At 48.6% G+C, this 13867-nt stretch overlaps 1 protein-coding gene across 1 annotated transcript; it reads right to left on the reverse strand.

Moving 5' to 3' along the window:
* Nucleotides 1-2827: 2827 nt before the first annotated feature.
* Nucleotides 2828-7448, reverse strand: LOC111850622 (somatolactin-like). Its single transcript, XM_023824694.2, has 5 exons — nt 7404-7448; nt 7060-7247; nt 6146-6259; nt 3749-3928; nt 2828-3049 (listed from the first exon to the last, which is right to left on the reverse strand). Exons 2-5 carry the CDS (start codon nt 7231-7233, stop codon nt 2828-2830), a joined length of 690 nt encoding a protein of 229 aa, XP_023680462.2. The 5' UTR covers nt 7234-7247; nt 7404-7448.
* Between the last annotated feature and the right edge of the window lie 6419 nt (nt 7449-13867).

A 13867-nucleotide genomic window follows, 5' to 3' on the forward strand; every position in this document is an offset into this window, starting at 1 on the left:
CCATGACCCCCCCATTTGTATTCAGGCTGAGAAAGCCAGCGTCAAAGCCGGTGTAGCGGCCTTGCTCCACTCCCCTTCCTGCATCTGAACGTTACATTTAGTTGGTTAAGTGGCTCTTTCATCCAAAGGCACTTTTAAAATGTTTACGCAGCTGGTGAGTTTGGCTGGACTCATTAGGACGAGGTCCTTCCTAGAGCTCCAACTTACAGTTTTCAGGTAATAAGTCTTTAAATACTGGACCCACACCCAGAAGCCTCTAGAATGGGCCTTGGCTCCCGATGGGGCTGCAGTAATGTTGTCAGCTGGGGTCCATTAGACTCCAGCGTCAGGCAGAGAAACAGCTACCCTTCTACGTTTAATTCAGCCCATGTTCCTGAGGGGGAGGCAGGGGAGCAAGGTAGGGGTGGGGGGCATTCATTGGGCTGCTTTTTAGGAGTAATCTTGGGCATTTTTAGGCCCACTTGTCAACATTAAAGTCACAGTGAAGATAATATTTCCTCATGCTAACTGCCCTTTCATCTCACTGCAACGCCATCGGTCACATTAATCGTTTTCCATTCACTCGTCTTGCTGTTGCTGCACCTTATGTCACTATCCACTATTGGAACAGTGTGGTATAGTAATGAATTGTTAATAAATGAGACCACAAGCTAGAGACACACATACCAGGCCCGGCTGGGGTAACAGACCTAGAGAGGCACAGACCAGGCCCGGCCGGGGTAACAGACCTAGAGACGCACAGACCAGGCCCGGCTGGGGTAACAGACCAAGAGACGCACAGACCAGGCCCGGCTGGGGTAACAGACCTAGAGACATACAGACCAGGCCCGGCTGGGGTAACAGACCGAGAGACGCACAGACCAGGCCCGGCTGGGGTAACAGACCGAGAGACGCACAGACCAGGCCCGGCTGGGGTAACAGACCGAGAGACGCACAGACCAGGCCCGGCTGGGGTAACAGACCGAGAGACGCACAGACCAGGCCCGGCTGGGGTAACAGACCGAGAGACGCACAGACCAGGCCCGGCTGGGGTAACAGACCGAGAGACGCACAGACCAGGCCCGGCTGTGGTAACAGACCGAGAGACGCACAGACCAGGCCCGGCTGGGGTAACCGACCGAGAGACGCACAGACCAGGCCCGGCTGTGGTAACAGACCGAGAGACGCACAGACCAGGCCCGGCTGGGGTAACCGACCGAGAGACGCACAGACCAGGCCCGGCTGGGGTAACAGACCGAGAGACGCACAGACCAGGCCCGGCTGGGGTAACCGACCGAGAGACGCACAGACCAGGCCCGGCTGTGGTAACAGACCGAGAGACGCACAGACCAGGCCCGGCTGTGGTAACAGACCGAGAGACGCACAGACCAGGCCCGGCTGGGGTAACAGACCTAGAGACGCACAGACCAGGCCCGGCTGGGGTAACAGACCGAGAGACGCACAGACCAGGCCCGGCTGGGGTAACCGACCAAGAGACTCTGGGACCAGACCCAGCTGCATACCAAGGGGTCAGACTGGGCAGACCATGCTGGGCACTTTGTGTTCACAGCGGCAGGGTTTGTTTTAACAAACCCTCAGTTTCTGGAAGGTCTGATGGGAAAAATGACACTCCCCCACATGGAAATGACACTCCCTCACATGGAAATGACACTCCCCCACATGGAAATGACACTCCCCCATATGGAAATGACACTCCCTCACATGGAAATGACACTCCCCCACATGGAAATGACACTCCCTCACATGGAAATGACACTCCCCCACATGGAAATGACACTCCCTCACATGGAAATGACACTCCCCCATATGGAAATGACACTCCCCCACATGGAAATGACACTCCCTCACATGGAAATGACACTCCCCCACTGATAATTCTCATAGAGCACTTCATAATGACCGCCCCCCCACCTGTCCTCAACGCTCATTAAAGACTTTAAGATTTAAAATGTGTAAATACGTCAAACGAAAACAAATGTGACAGTTAAATAAATAAAGTCAGCAGTTTAATTGGACTTTGGGAACTCATTACGGCATAATTTCTGGTGCTTATAATTGTCCTGACATGCTTGAAACTTTTGGAATTTATACTGTACCAGAAAACACAAAATTTATTAGGAAGTTTTAAATTGCTTAATTGACAGAATGCTTATTACACCACTTCTGATTAACTAACACTAACATACTTGTTTCCAGGCAAAATTAAATCGAAACCTTTCAAAGTCATAATAGAATATCGGTTAAACTCTGGCCTGTAAAAATAAATAGAATTGGTAAGTTAATTGTGCTGAGAAATATATAAATAAACACAATACATAACAACAGTTGGGGTATTAAAACATTGCTTTAAGCGATGGTATTGCTGTCTTGCTCTGTGACTTATTTTAATGAAGGTAATATCTGTGCAAATCTGTGGCACACCAGGAGAAACAGCCCCGGTCTGGTCCAACATGAATGGATTTGTCGTGTTAAAACTGCACAAAATGATCAGCAGAGCACCATAGTGGTACCATTTTATTTTGGTCTTCATCTCTATGGCCACAGCAAGGAATATCATAGAACTGCCTCTTAGAACATTACCCGAGTGAGAAAAGTGCCCCTTTATTTAATTAGTCTGGTGTTTCACTAACAGCAAAAAATGTTGCTTATTAATTCAGTTCAATAATTCAATTTATTTTTGTTTTTTTTCTCCACTGAAAATAAGGAACAATCTCAGTGGCAGGTGTGAAACAACAAAGAAAGAATTGAGCAGAACCTACGAAAAAACGCTTCACAGCAATCAGCCCCGAATGCACGGGGCTCCGGTTCCGGTGGCAGCGCCCAGGGCTCATGGCGAGTCTGCCCGCTGCACGGCGACGCAGGCGGGGCTGTCCGTCCTCCGGCACCTGAGCAGCTTCAGGAAGGTCTCCACCTTGTGCATGTCCTTGCGGAAGCAAGTGAGCAGGATGTAATCCCTGATCACCGACTCCAGTGGGCCCTGTGGCGAGTCAGCTGGCATCCAGCCCTCGGGAGGGAGTGGGTCTGCCACGACGGCATCCTCATCCAACAGCTGGGGGGAGGGGGTGGGCAAGCCGGGGGGGAGGAGGAGATGCCAGGAAGATTGAGTGAAGAACATGTCAAACCATAGCTTATCTTCATTGTCATTCATCAACTAAGCTCCTTAATAATATTGTTAATGATTGTGGCCTGTTTTCATAGTGAAGTGTTATAAATAGTTAAGGGATTCAGGATAAGTGTATAAATCGGGGTGTATTGCGCCAGGTCCTGGCCGGAAATCTGAGCCTGGAACATTCCAGATAAATTGCCATAAACCTGTGTTCTGCCCCTAAACATGATTGGTGGAGTCAGAACTGGTCAGGACCAGATGGCCTGTTTGCCTTGGTGCTTTTGATAAATGGCACAGGATCCTGGGAAAATGTGCATGGCTGCGTTTCCCATGTTTATTTATCCTAATCCATCATGGTGGCTGACGGATCCGGAAGGGGAGCTTAACGTAAACCTGACCCTGTCTCAGGAGAAAAATCCCCCCCGTCTGTGGGATTGATCCATTAAAACGATTGAAGACATGAAAGTGTCTGGTGTAGAAGTATCTATTGAAACATCTGCAGCCATCCCAGCATGAACTAATGAAGGGCTAGTTGATTGGTTGATCTGTTTAATCAGGTGATCTTATGACAAACGTGTAGTGGAGTGCTTGGGGTCGGGGGGGGGGGGGGGTCTCCTCCCTCGCCCATGAGGAGTGGCGCACCTTCCCCGTCAGCACCACCACACCCTGCTCCAGGCTCCTTAGCCTGCCCATCAGCCAGTGGGTGCCCTCCAGCAGGACCGCGGGGGCGTTGTCGTACTGGTCCAGTGAGGCCTGCAGGCCCAGCAGGGGCCCCATCCAGGACCGGATCAGGGTCAGGACCGTGTGGAGGAGCCACTTGTCCTACAAGGAGAACCATGGATCACGAGCTTTCAGAGAAAAGCTCCAACTCTGAAGAACTGTTTGAAACATTCAGGTCCATCCTGCTAAATGCTGTTGAAGACTTTTGGATACTAATGTTAGGGCCACACTCAGCGACCGTCAGACACCCCTGATTAGGATCTAGGACACCCTTTTGTCTCCAGAACCACTGCAAGAGCCATGTGTTCACAGAAGCCTTTTGCGTTCCACTGCGGTACCATGCTGCTGTTCTTGCACATGTGGTCTTCCTGTTAGCTTTAGCTGGTAATTCTCTCCTCTGACTGCTCACTGCTCTCTCTGCTCACAGAACTGCCCCCACCTGGATGTTTTTATGTTCCTTATTGTCAGGGTCTGTACTTTCCGACCCCACCCTCCGTGACCCTTCCACGTACCCCAGCAGGCATTATTGGCCATTCCACCTTTCCCCCTCTCTGTCGTTTAGTCCATCCCTTTCCTATTTGTTTGCTCCCCGTTCGGCCAGCAGGTCCCTCTGCTGATTCCTGGTGTTGCCCTGCTCCCTGGTGTTGCTATGATTCCTGGTGTTGCTCTGCTCCCTAGTGTTGCCCTGCTCCCTGGTGTTGCCCTGCTCCCTGGTGTTGCCCTGCTCCCTGGTGTTGCCATGATTCCTGGTGTTGCCCTGCTCCCTGGTTTTGCCCTGATTCCTGGTGTTGCCCTGCTCCCTGGTGTTGCCCTGCTCCCTGGTGTTGCCATGATTCCTGGTGTTGCCCTGATTCCTGGTGTTGCCCTGCTCTCTGGTGTTGCCCTGATTCCTGGTGTTGCCCTGATTCCTGGTGTTGCCCTGATTCCTGGCGTTGCCCTGCTCCCTGGTGTTGCCCTGATTCCTGGTGTTGCCCTGCTTCCTGGTGTTGCCCTGATTCCTGGCATTGCTCTGCTCCCTGGTGTTGCCCTGATTCCTGGTGTTGCCCTGCTTCCCATCAGCATTATTGTAGTTCTTGTTTCCCCTATTTGCTTTAGTGGTCCTGTTTTTTTGTGCCTTCCCCAGTGTTAGTTCCTTCGATAAACTCTCTTGTTGTCTCAGAGCCGCTAGAGGATCGTCACCTTCTTTTGTATTTTTCTGTCTGTATTCAGTTGCAGCCATGTGACTGGGCATGGAGGAGCATCTGTTTTCATTACCTGGCAGGTGTAACTGATCAACTAGCTACTGCATGTATATTAATCATTCTCTTACATGAAACTTTTGTGGATTGATGTAATTGAGTTGTGCGGCAGCTGCCTTTACCCAAAGGGGTCGCATCTTTTAAAGCGGTACACTTTTTGTATACTGTTTATAAATTTGATCTCCTTTCCCAAGGGGTACAACAGCAAGGGGACATGTGCTGTCTTTCATCTCGACGGATCCTAATGCTTCGCCTGCCTCATCCTCTAGGCTGTTGGCAGCCTCTGCTCTCACCCTGTAGCACAAATCCATTGGGAGTGGAATCGCTAGAGCAGGATGCTCTGCTCTTAGGACCGATTCAGACCAGTTAGGACCGGTTCAGACCAGTTAGGACCAGGTGGGACTGGTTTCAGACCTCTTACTCTCATTTCTTGCCTGTTTTTTTTTTACGTGCAGCCAGCTAATCTTTGGGTTTTCAGTACATTCTTTTAAAATTCACACATGGGAGGTAACCTGGGGGAGTTTGTAACATAGTGCCAACATGGTTCAAGCTCAGTGTTTCAGCTGTGAGGTGTTAATAAGCCTTGACAGCATGCTCTTTGTTTATATTGTCATAGGAAGGTAGAAATACTATTGCTGGTAAACAAGATAAGCGTTAAAACGAATGAGGCAGAGTAAAGATGCAGGAATACCTCGCCGCTGCGTTCTATTTTGGGCATGACGTCCATTATCATTATCGATATCCCAATCAGCACACTCCTGTGTTTGTTGAGTCTTAGTGAGGAGCATGTTGCAGTTAATCATTTCATTCTTCTGTTCTATTTCACCTCCCTTTATTTACAGCCAGTTAGTTGTTTTTTTGGTAGTGTCTTTGTAGCTGAAGGCAGCAGTCTTGACTACATGCTGGATGATATTAAAGAAAATGGATCTTTCCCAACTCCTGAGGACACTCTTGTGGGTTGAAACCTCAGACCAAACATGGGACCTCTGGACCTTATCGGATTGCACACTGTTGCACATCTGCCCCCATTAGACCCGTTACCCTGCATTATCCCGGCTCCAGGCCAGATTCCACCGCTTACGGATATCGACTCGGCTTCCACCTTGGATCCGGGGATGGAGATGCTGTTTATGTTGCACTTCTGGCCTCTCTGCAGGTGCTGGGAGCGCATGGAGAGGGGGATGAACATCTCCTCCTGCCAACGACAACAGCGTGAACTCCGACACCGCTCTCAGGGCCTACGAGTGCAGCTCTTATTCACAGCGGATTGTAGCGATTCGAGTGCAGACCGTTCGGACTCGCCCTGCCTTAATCCGCCCGCACCGCAGTGCAGAAGGCTCGCTCCTACAAAGCTGCATGCTGCAAGAATCCATACAGATCCCGCTAAAAGAATACTATAGAAGTCTTGAGGAAGCGGAGATCATTCTAGTTTAGAATTTACTGGTCTGCTGAACGTACGGACTTAAGAAAGATAAAACATTAATAATATGAAGCTCTTTAGGATTAACCGTAGAGCTGATGTATTAAAGGAGAATAATGTTGGCTTCATGGTTTTCTTCTTTTTAAATTTATCTATAACCATGCAAGTCTCCTTTCACCCTCCTTTACTGAAGCACCTCTGCCTTTCAGTATCAATGCCAGCCTCTTGCTCAGCAGACCTTAAACTCTGCTAAATAATCTGGCACCAGCGTCTGCAGGACCAGAGTTTCCCGCCTAGTTGCCAGGCTGTCATTAAGACGGCAGTGAGTTATTAGCGCACCTTGTGTTTGTTGGCTAAAGCTTCCATCCAGAGCAGCGCACACCTTAAACAGCTGCCATTAGTCCTCCCATGATTCAAGTTAATTACCACTTGTCCTGATAAGTAGGCTGCAGAAGCTACAGCAAGCTTTCCTGGGGCTGGAACCAATCACATCTGCAGCCTATCTTAGCTCTGTGGCCTCATGCATCCAAGGTGGACAAGTGCTTATGGATGGATGGACGGACGGTCCGACTCACAAACAGAATGCGGGACTCTTCGGAAACCTGGTATATGAGTTCAGCGTGCTGCATGGCCCGCTCCAGCAGCTCGTCCAGCGGGATGTTGGTGCACTTCCTGCTGGTGTCCGTCCATTCCCTGCACGCCGGTGGGTATCCCAGCATGCCTCGGCAAGGCCACAGCAGCAGCCACATGTAGCCCTGCAGTACTGTTCCACATAACACGCTACCGTCAGGCCGATGTTTGATTAGCCACTTAGCGCACAGTAACTACTTAATGGTCCACATGTTACTCATCTAATCACTCAACACACAAATATTACACTGGCGCTTAACATGCAAACTTAACACATTATTGTACTTACTCAACACATTATATTCAAGTTAGCTTGGCTGCTGAAGACACTGACTACATTTCTAACATTACTGCCTGAACACTATTTGCTGAACCATGTGTGTCTAATTTATTAATGGAGAAAAAATACATTTTCCTCCCGTTTATCGTTTTTCAATATTATATTTTTAATGTTATATGTGTCTGTTTGAGCAACGCTTACACGTGCCTTGTCATAAGCATTTCAAAGTCAAGTCAAATAAAGGACTTTGATATATAAAAGATCAGCACCACAGACCGCCATCATCCGGACAGAGATCGATAAAATGTCACCGTTACCTTTGTCCATCTCAGAAGCAGCGGAAGGACGGAGGCTGTGTCCAGCTCACCTGACAGCAAGCTGGTGAGGAAGGACTTTATAGGGTGGGAGCTTATGAATGAAACAGTGGGATTCTGCGGCACGGAAGGCGTAAGATGATACAGTTCTTGGTTTTACACATGATGTTCAGCTAAGAAAAGAACAATGGAAATACATGGTTTAACGTTACTGGTTAACAGGAACATCTAGGGTCTCTTTTGACAGTAATTAGCACTCAGTCTTTGGGGTCAAAGAAAAACTTTAATCTCATGTTTGCTTTGCTTATTGTTTATTTATTCTTACAGTTTTACACTGCAGACCATGTGATGAAAAAAACATTGTTTTAAACCCAAATGGGATTTAATTCCAATAAACATGTATTTGCGTGTTTAATGTCAGACAAAATCTTGTTAAAAAACATGACAAAAGAAGAGCAATGGGATTAATTTTTATATCATTAAGTTAATTAAACTCAGAAGATATTAAATATAACAAATTCAAGTAAATATACCAGAACTCCACACAACAGTAATAAGTGTATTCAGTTATATTAATGCAGCTGAAACATGTATGTCTTAAACTGGCATATTTTCAGTGTTTTTTATAATAAAATGCATATTATTGGGAGCACTGAAAACAGCAAGATCCAGGGTAACATGCTAACATCTGCATCCATAGCGATGGTCCACAGCCTCCAAAAGAGCTCAGAGGTTGAAAATGGAAAACAGGACGAGTGGTTCTCTATTTTTCAGTTAATAAGCTAACATTAGTTAGCTGGTGGTTTGGCTAATGAAGCCCAGGTGACCTTGATGAGGTGACTCGCCTCGTGAAGTTTAAAATGGACCAATGGGGTGTGTTAATAGTACTCGGCTCCAGTTCTGGGGACCCCCTGTTATTGGCTGATTGAGAGGCCATCCCAACCCCCCCGCTCAGCACCAGCCCTCCATGGATCAGGCGGCCCACTCCTGGCAATAGAGAATGACTGTGTTTGAGTGTGGCTCCGATCAGGGCTGTAGTGGAGAGTAAATGCACGTCGACGCCATTTATACAGCTTTTTAATTACATAACAGCATTTGCTCACCTTTTCATGATAGCTTACTCACTCGTCATTATCCAGACTAAAAGGTTTGAGGAAAATATTCATTGTTCACTGCATTAACTTTCGACAGCATACCACACTGACCCCTTTAACAAACTGACCCCCCCCCCCCCCCCGTGCTTAATTCCTTGACAATGTGGCCAACGCTTAGAGCAAGCAAATCAGTGGCAGGGCCTGCAGTGTGCAAGCGGAGTGGCGGACGTCGGACAACGTTTCGCGAGAATCGCAAAACCGCCTCCAAAAGAGCCCAGATGGAGGTTGTAAATGGTAAACAGGACGAGTGGTTCTCTATTTTTCAGTTAATAAGCTAACATTAGCTATCATCAAGTGTAGCCTGCAGATCGATGCTGTTTGCATTGGAGCTAGCTGGCTAACAGACATAACAGTAAAGGGGTAACCTTTCTGAATCAATGCAAACGTATTCCCATTTCTGCTAGCTGGACAGGAATTTCTCCATTTCCACATCAATACGATTACAAGATGATGATGATGATTTGGTTTCAGTGGTAGTGCAGACCTGTATAGATGTGATGTAGTTTATTCACCTTTTTTAATGACACACAGGGGTTTCTCCATGGATGTATATAGACTGCCCACCTTATTTATTACCACTATACCACTGCCCGACCGCCCGCCCCCCCCTGGGCTGGCATCCTGACCAGGCTCTGACCCCCAGCCTTGTGGACGAGCACTTTCTGGGATCAGCTCCAGGCCCCTGTACTCAGGATTAGCGGTTACTGAGTCTTCCGGAACACAAGCTACTGCTGTGCAGGTACGTGACCTGCCCCAGACTTTATTTAGAACTTTCCAAGCATGAGTCAGCACTCCCCAGTGAGGTCCAGTGCTCCCAGTGACCCCGATGCCTGCTCCACCCGCCTCCCAATTAAGGACACCCCTATCCCACACATGCACAAACATGTCAGGTTTTGCCCCAGAAACCATAACCAGGATCTCTGGCTTCAGCTGCTGCTCCTTTCTGCTTCCATCAGAGCATGTGAGCGAAGAGGAGTGAGGAGGGAGAGCGGAGCAGGAGGATTTCGGGCCGGAGCGGGAGCGGGCGTGGCGTGGGAGGGAGCACGGAGCGGCATATTTGAAAAACACTCCAGCATCACCCGATCACCTCTTGAAATAAATCATTTGTGCTTGAACGAGGATTTAGATGCTCAGTTAGCTGGGTTACGGTTCAAGCTGAAACTGAAATACAATGCAAATTGTTCCTTTTTTGGAGCGAGCAGTGAGTGACTTCATTGCAGTGGGGGAGCGTCTGTGAAGCAGGTTGAGCGGGGGGGGAGCGTACCGCTCCGTGAGCGATGAGTGGAAATTGTCATCGCTCCGCTCACATGCTCTGGCTTCGATACAAAAAGTCACAACTTTAGACGACTAAGACGACTAAGTTGGAGGATCTCTCACCCTTGATCGCCTTACCCAGGCGCAGCACACCGGCGTACGAGAGGTAAACACCCCCGACGTGGGCCTGGCCCCTGCGGCGTGCAATCGTCTGAAAGGAAGGTGTCCTTGGGGGTAGTCGCGGGGTTAACCTTTCCCTCTGTGAAACTCAATACAGGGATCAAGTTAGATTAGCAGGCAGGGTGGTGACTTCCACCTGCGAGGTCTATTCACACGACAATAAATACACCGCAGATGAATATACAGCGCCTTCTGGTGCTTCCAGCCGCCGGCAGAGAACAGCGTGACAAATAACCTCGTCTGCATTCTGCGGGGCAACTTATAAAACCGCGAGGACATCTTTGCTTGTGTCGACAAACAAACAAAAAGGATCTACTGTACGTGTCTTTCTGGGGCAACGGCATTCAGGAAGGACGCAGTCGCCTTCAATGGCTCGGATTCTAGTGGAAAGAGAGGTGTGCGTGTCCTTGGGCCAGTGGGAGGTTCAGCCGCGAATCTGCCATTTACTGTGGCCATAGAAAGTTAGTCCGCAGCTCACCTTTGTGTCAAATCCAATCAAAAAACAAGCAGAACTCACTTTGTACACACCGAAGACACATTTCCTCTATCAGAGCCCAGCATTCAAAGCATCTGATTTCCTGTTTACACAGCTGGCCACATTTTCCCACAGCGATTTCAGTTTATTGACTTCCTCTACAGTGTAGCCCAACTGGGGACTTGTTCCAGAAACATTCAGGGTGCAAGCTGGGGTTGTTACCTGTGTGTCAGGACAGTAAAGCGAACCATGTGACACTGAGGTAGGAGCAAAATAGTGCCTTTAGTTGGATATGAATGTGGTAAAACTGTGGAGAGAAATTAAATCACTCATGGGAGTTTGACTTACACAAAAATGTTCTGAGGGTAGAATGACAAATTGGTTCAGAGAGATAACCAATGAGATTGTAGAGGAGGCGGGTCCAAGCATCTTATTAGCTGATCTTGCCTCCTGTAGTTTGTTGGACCCACCTCCTCTATAATCTGATTTGCTATCTCTCTGAATCAATTATTTTTCATTCTGCCCTCAGAACATTTTTGTGTAAGTAAAACTCCCACGAGCAATGAAACTGGCAAGAGGACGACCCAGGGAGACAAAATGGCGCCGGGTCGGGGGAAGGAATTGGGCAGCTAGATCTGGTTTAGGTATCTGGGTCTGAGAGCAGAAGCTTGCTTTAGTTTATTTGTGGTTCGGCACAGAAGATCGAGCAGGCCTGTCACATGATTTCGTCCCAGCCTTGGACGGTTATACTCCCCACCATTCAGTCAGCACTGTGTTTCTGTACTGCTGCATGGCATAACAGGGATAAGGGACTTAAACTGACAACAGGCATAAATTACACTAAACTCCGTCGGCTCGTGGCACCGGATAAGTTTTGTTTTGAAGAGAGACAGATTTCCCAGCGGCACATCAGCGAGCCAGCAGTGAGGATCCGTGAACTATGACATCCTTAACGGGCTTTTGTCGTACGTCGGTGACAGCATGCCTTTTAAATTCGGGGGGAGATGTCAGAGCTGTGGTGATGGGGGGGTTGCGTGTCTGCACATGATATGGGCTGAAGTTCACTCCCGCGACACCTCGCTCTGTGAGGCGGGGTCACTCGGGCCCCAACGTGCCGCGCTTTCAATCACGGAAATTAATAAGCGCAGAGATGGAATATTCTCGATTCCTCACATCGACGCCTGTCATGTGCTGCTAAACGTGTAAATTATTGACTTCGTTCTTTGTGGCTGACCTAACTGAAGATTTTATTTTATAGCTAAAGAAGGGATGTGGTGAAATGAATGACACTCCTTGTTTCCTTGTTGTTCTTGGCGCTCGATGTTAATGGAAGTGGCATTAAATGGATGAGCAATATCAATAAAATATGTCAAGTTCTGACATCAGAAAGAATTTGGCAAAACACAGCAGGATGGATTTTAATATTAGGGCTATGAATGTGGGTGGCATGGTGATGTAGTGATTAGCACTGTTCCCTCACATCTCTGGGACTTTGCCCAGGTTCCATGTGTGTGGAGTTTGCATGTTCTCCGCTTGTTGTTGTGGGGTTTCCTCTAGGTACTCCGGTTCCCCCTCACAGTCCAAAAACACGTTGAGGTTAGAGTTACTGAATTGCCCATAGGTGTGAATGAATGGTGTGTGAGTGTGTCCTGCGACGGGGAAGCTCCCCATCCTGGGTTCTTCCCTGCCTGGCACCCGTGCCTCTGGGATTGGCTCCGGACCCCCATAACCCTGAATAGGACAACTGGTTACACAAAATGGATAGATATGAACATAGAGGAGGTATCAAAGAAATGCTCACTGCCAACTGGGCTGCAGGCATGTGTTTATAATTTAAATGGGGCAAATGGAAGCTGTCTCTCCGAAGCAGAAAGAGGTGATGTGTTTCAGCTAGCGCCCCCTAGCAATGGTCCTCCCAAGACCGACAGGGGGCTGACAGGCAAGCTGAAGGTCTGTTAGCTCAGACATGCTTTTGTGATAACGCAGTGGCCCAATCCAAGAAGCTGCAGGAGTCACAGGGGTGCAGAGTGCTTAAGGGAGACAGTGTAGGTCAGGGTGTTGCAGACAGTGTCACCTGGAGTCGAGGTGCCCCTGTACCCATCAGGTCTTACACGCAACGTCCAAATTACACATTTTTGGTGATTAAGCTGTCAATTAAGCTGACATTACGATGTAATTAGGGGTTTTGGATGCACAGTAATTAGCCCTCAGATTATTTGTCAGGTGCTAATGTGTAAGTACTGCTACTTGTGCCAGGCACTAAAATCTCAGTGAGGAATGAGGGGCTTCCTGGTTCAGCTGACCTGCTCCGTTCTCCGTACTGGCGGACTGAGGTTCTCCACGGGGGCCTGTGTTCTCAGGACCACAGTCAGACCCCAGCCTGAGACTCCCCGGCGCCCCCGGCTCCAGCAGCTGCCCTGCACAGGATCTGCAAAAATATCTGTCACCAATCTGCCCGTCATGTAGGGGGCACCAGACAGCTCCCGCGCCGGTCCGCTGGACAGGAGCCTGCTGGGTGATTGGGCCGGCGCGCTTGGATGGAGCTCCGAGGGCGGGATCCATTAGAGGGAATACGGCACAGAAAAACACAAACAAAAGGCTGACAAAGATCCATACTGATAAATAAATATATGAGTGTAGAACCCCCCCCCCCCCCCACTAGACAGTGTGGAGCTGTCTTCCTTCACCAGAGAGACATTGTGTAAGCTACACCCCCAAAATCTCATTCCCTTTCTGAACGGAGTCATTCCTCATCTCCGGAGAGGCTGCAGAATTGTTCACTGCTCAGAGTTGACACTTCAGACAGCCCTGATCCTATCACTCTCCCTGGCATCCGCCCTGTTTACCTACATTCACTATTTATATATATCTATTTATTTATTTACTCATCCTTTATTCCATCCCATGCTGCTTCTGACCGTCGGTAGACAGCATAGCGTGAAAAGTACGTGTAAAATTTCACGGTTACATACTTCTAAAATGCCTTGAACTTGTCTTGCGTGTAATGTGTTACAACGGGGCGCAGCCACCAAGACCAAATTCTTTTTTATGTTTAAAATACTTGGCCAGTAAAGAACTTTGATTCCGACATTGGTG

The sequence above is a fragment of the Paramormyrops kingsleyae genome, chromosome 24 (assembly GCF_048594095.1).
Source record: "Paramormyrops kingsleyae isolate MSU_618 chromosome 24, PKINGS_0.4, whole genome shotgun sequence".
NCBI lineage: Eukaryota > Metazoa > Chordata > Actinopteri > Osteoglossiformes > Mormyridae > Paramormyrops > Paramormyrops kingsleyae.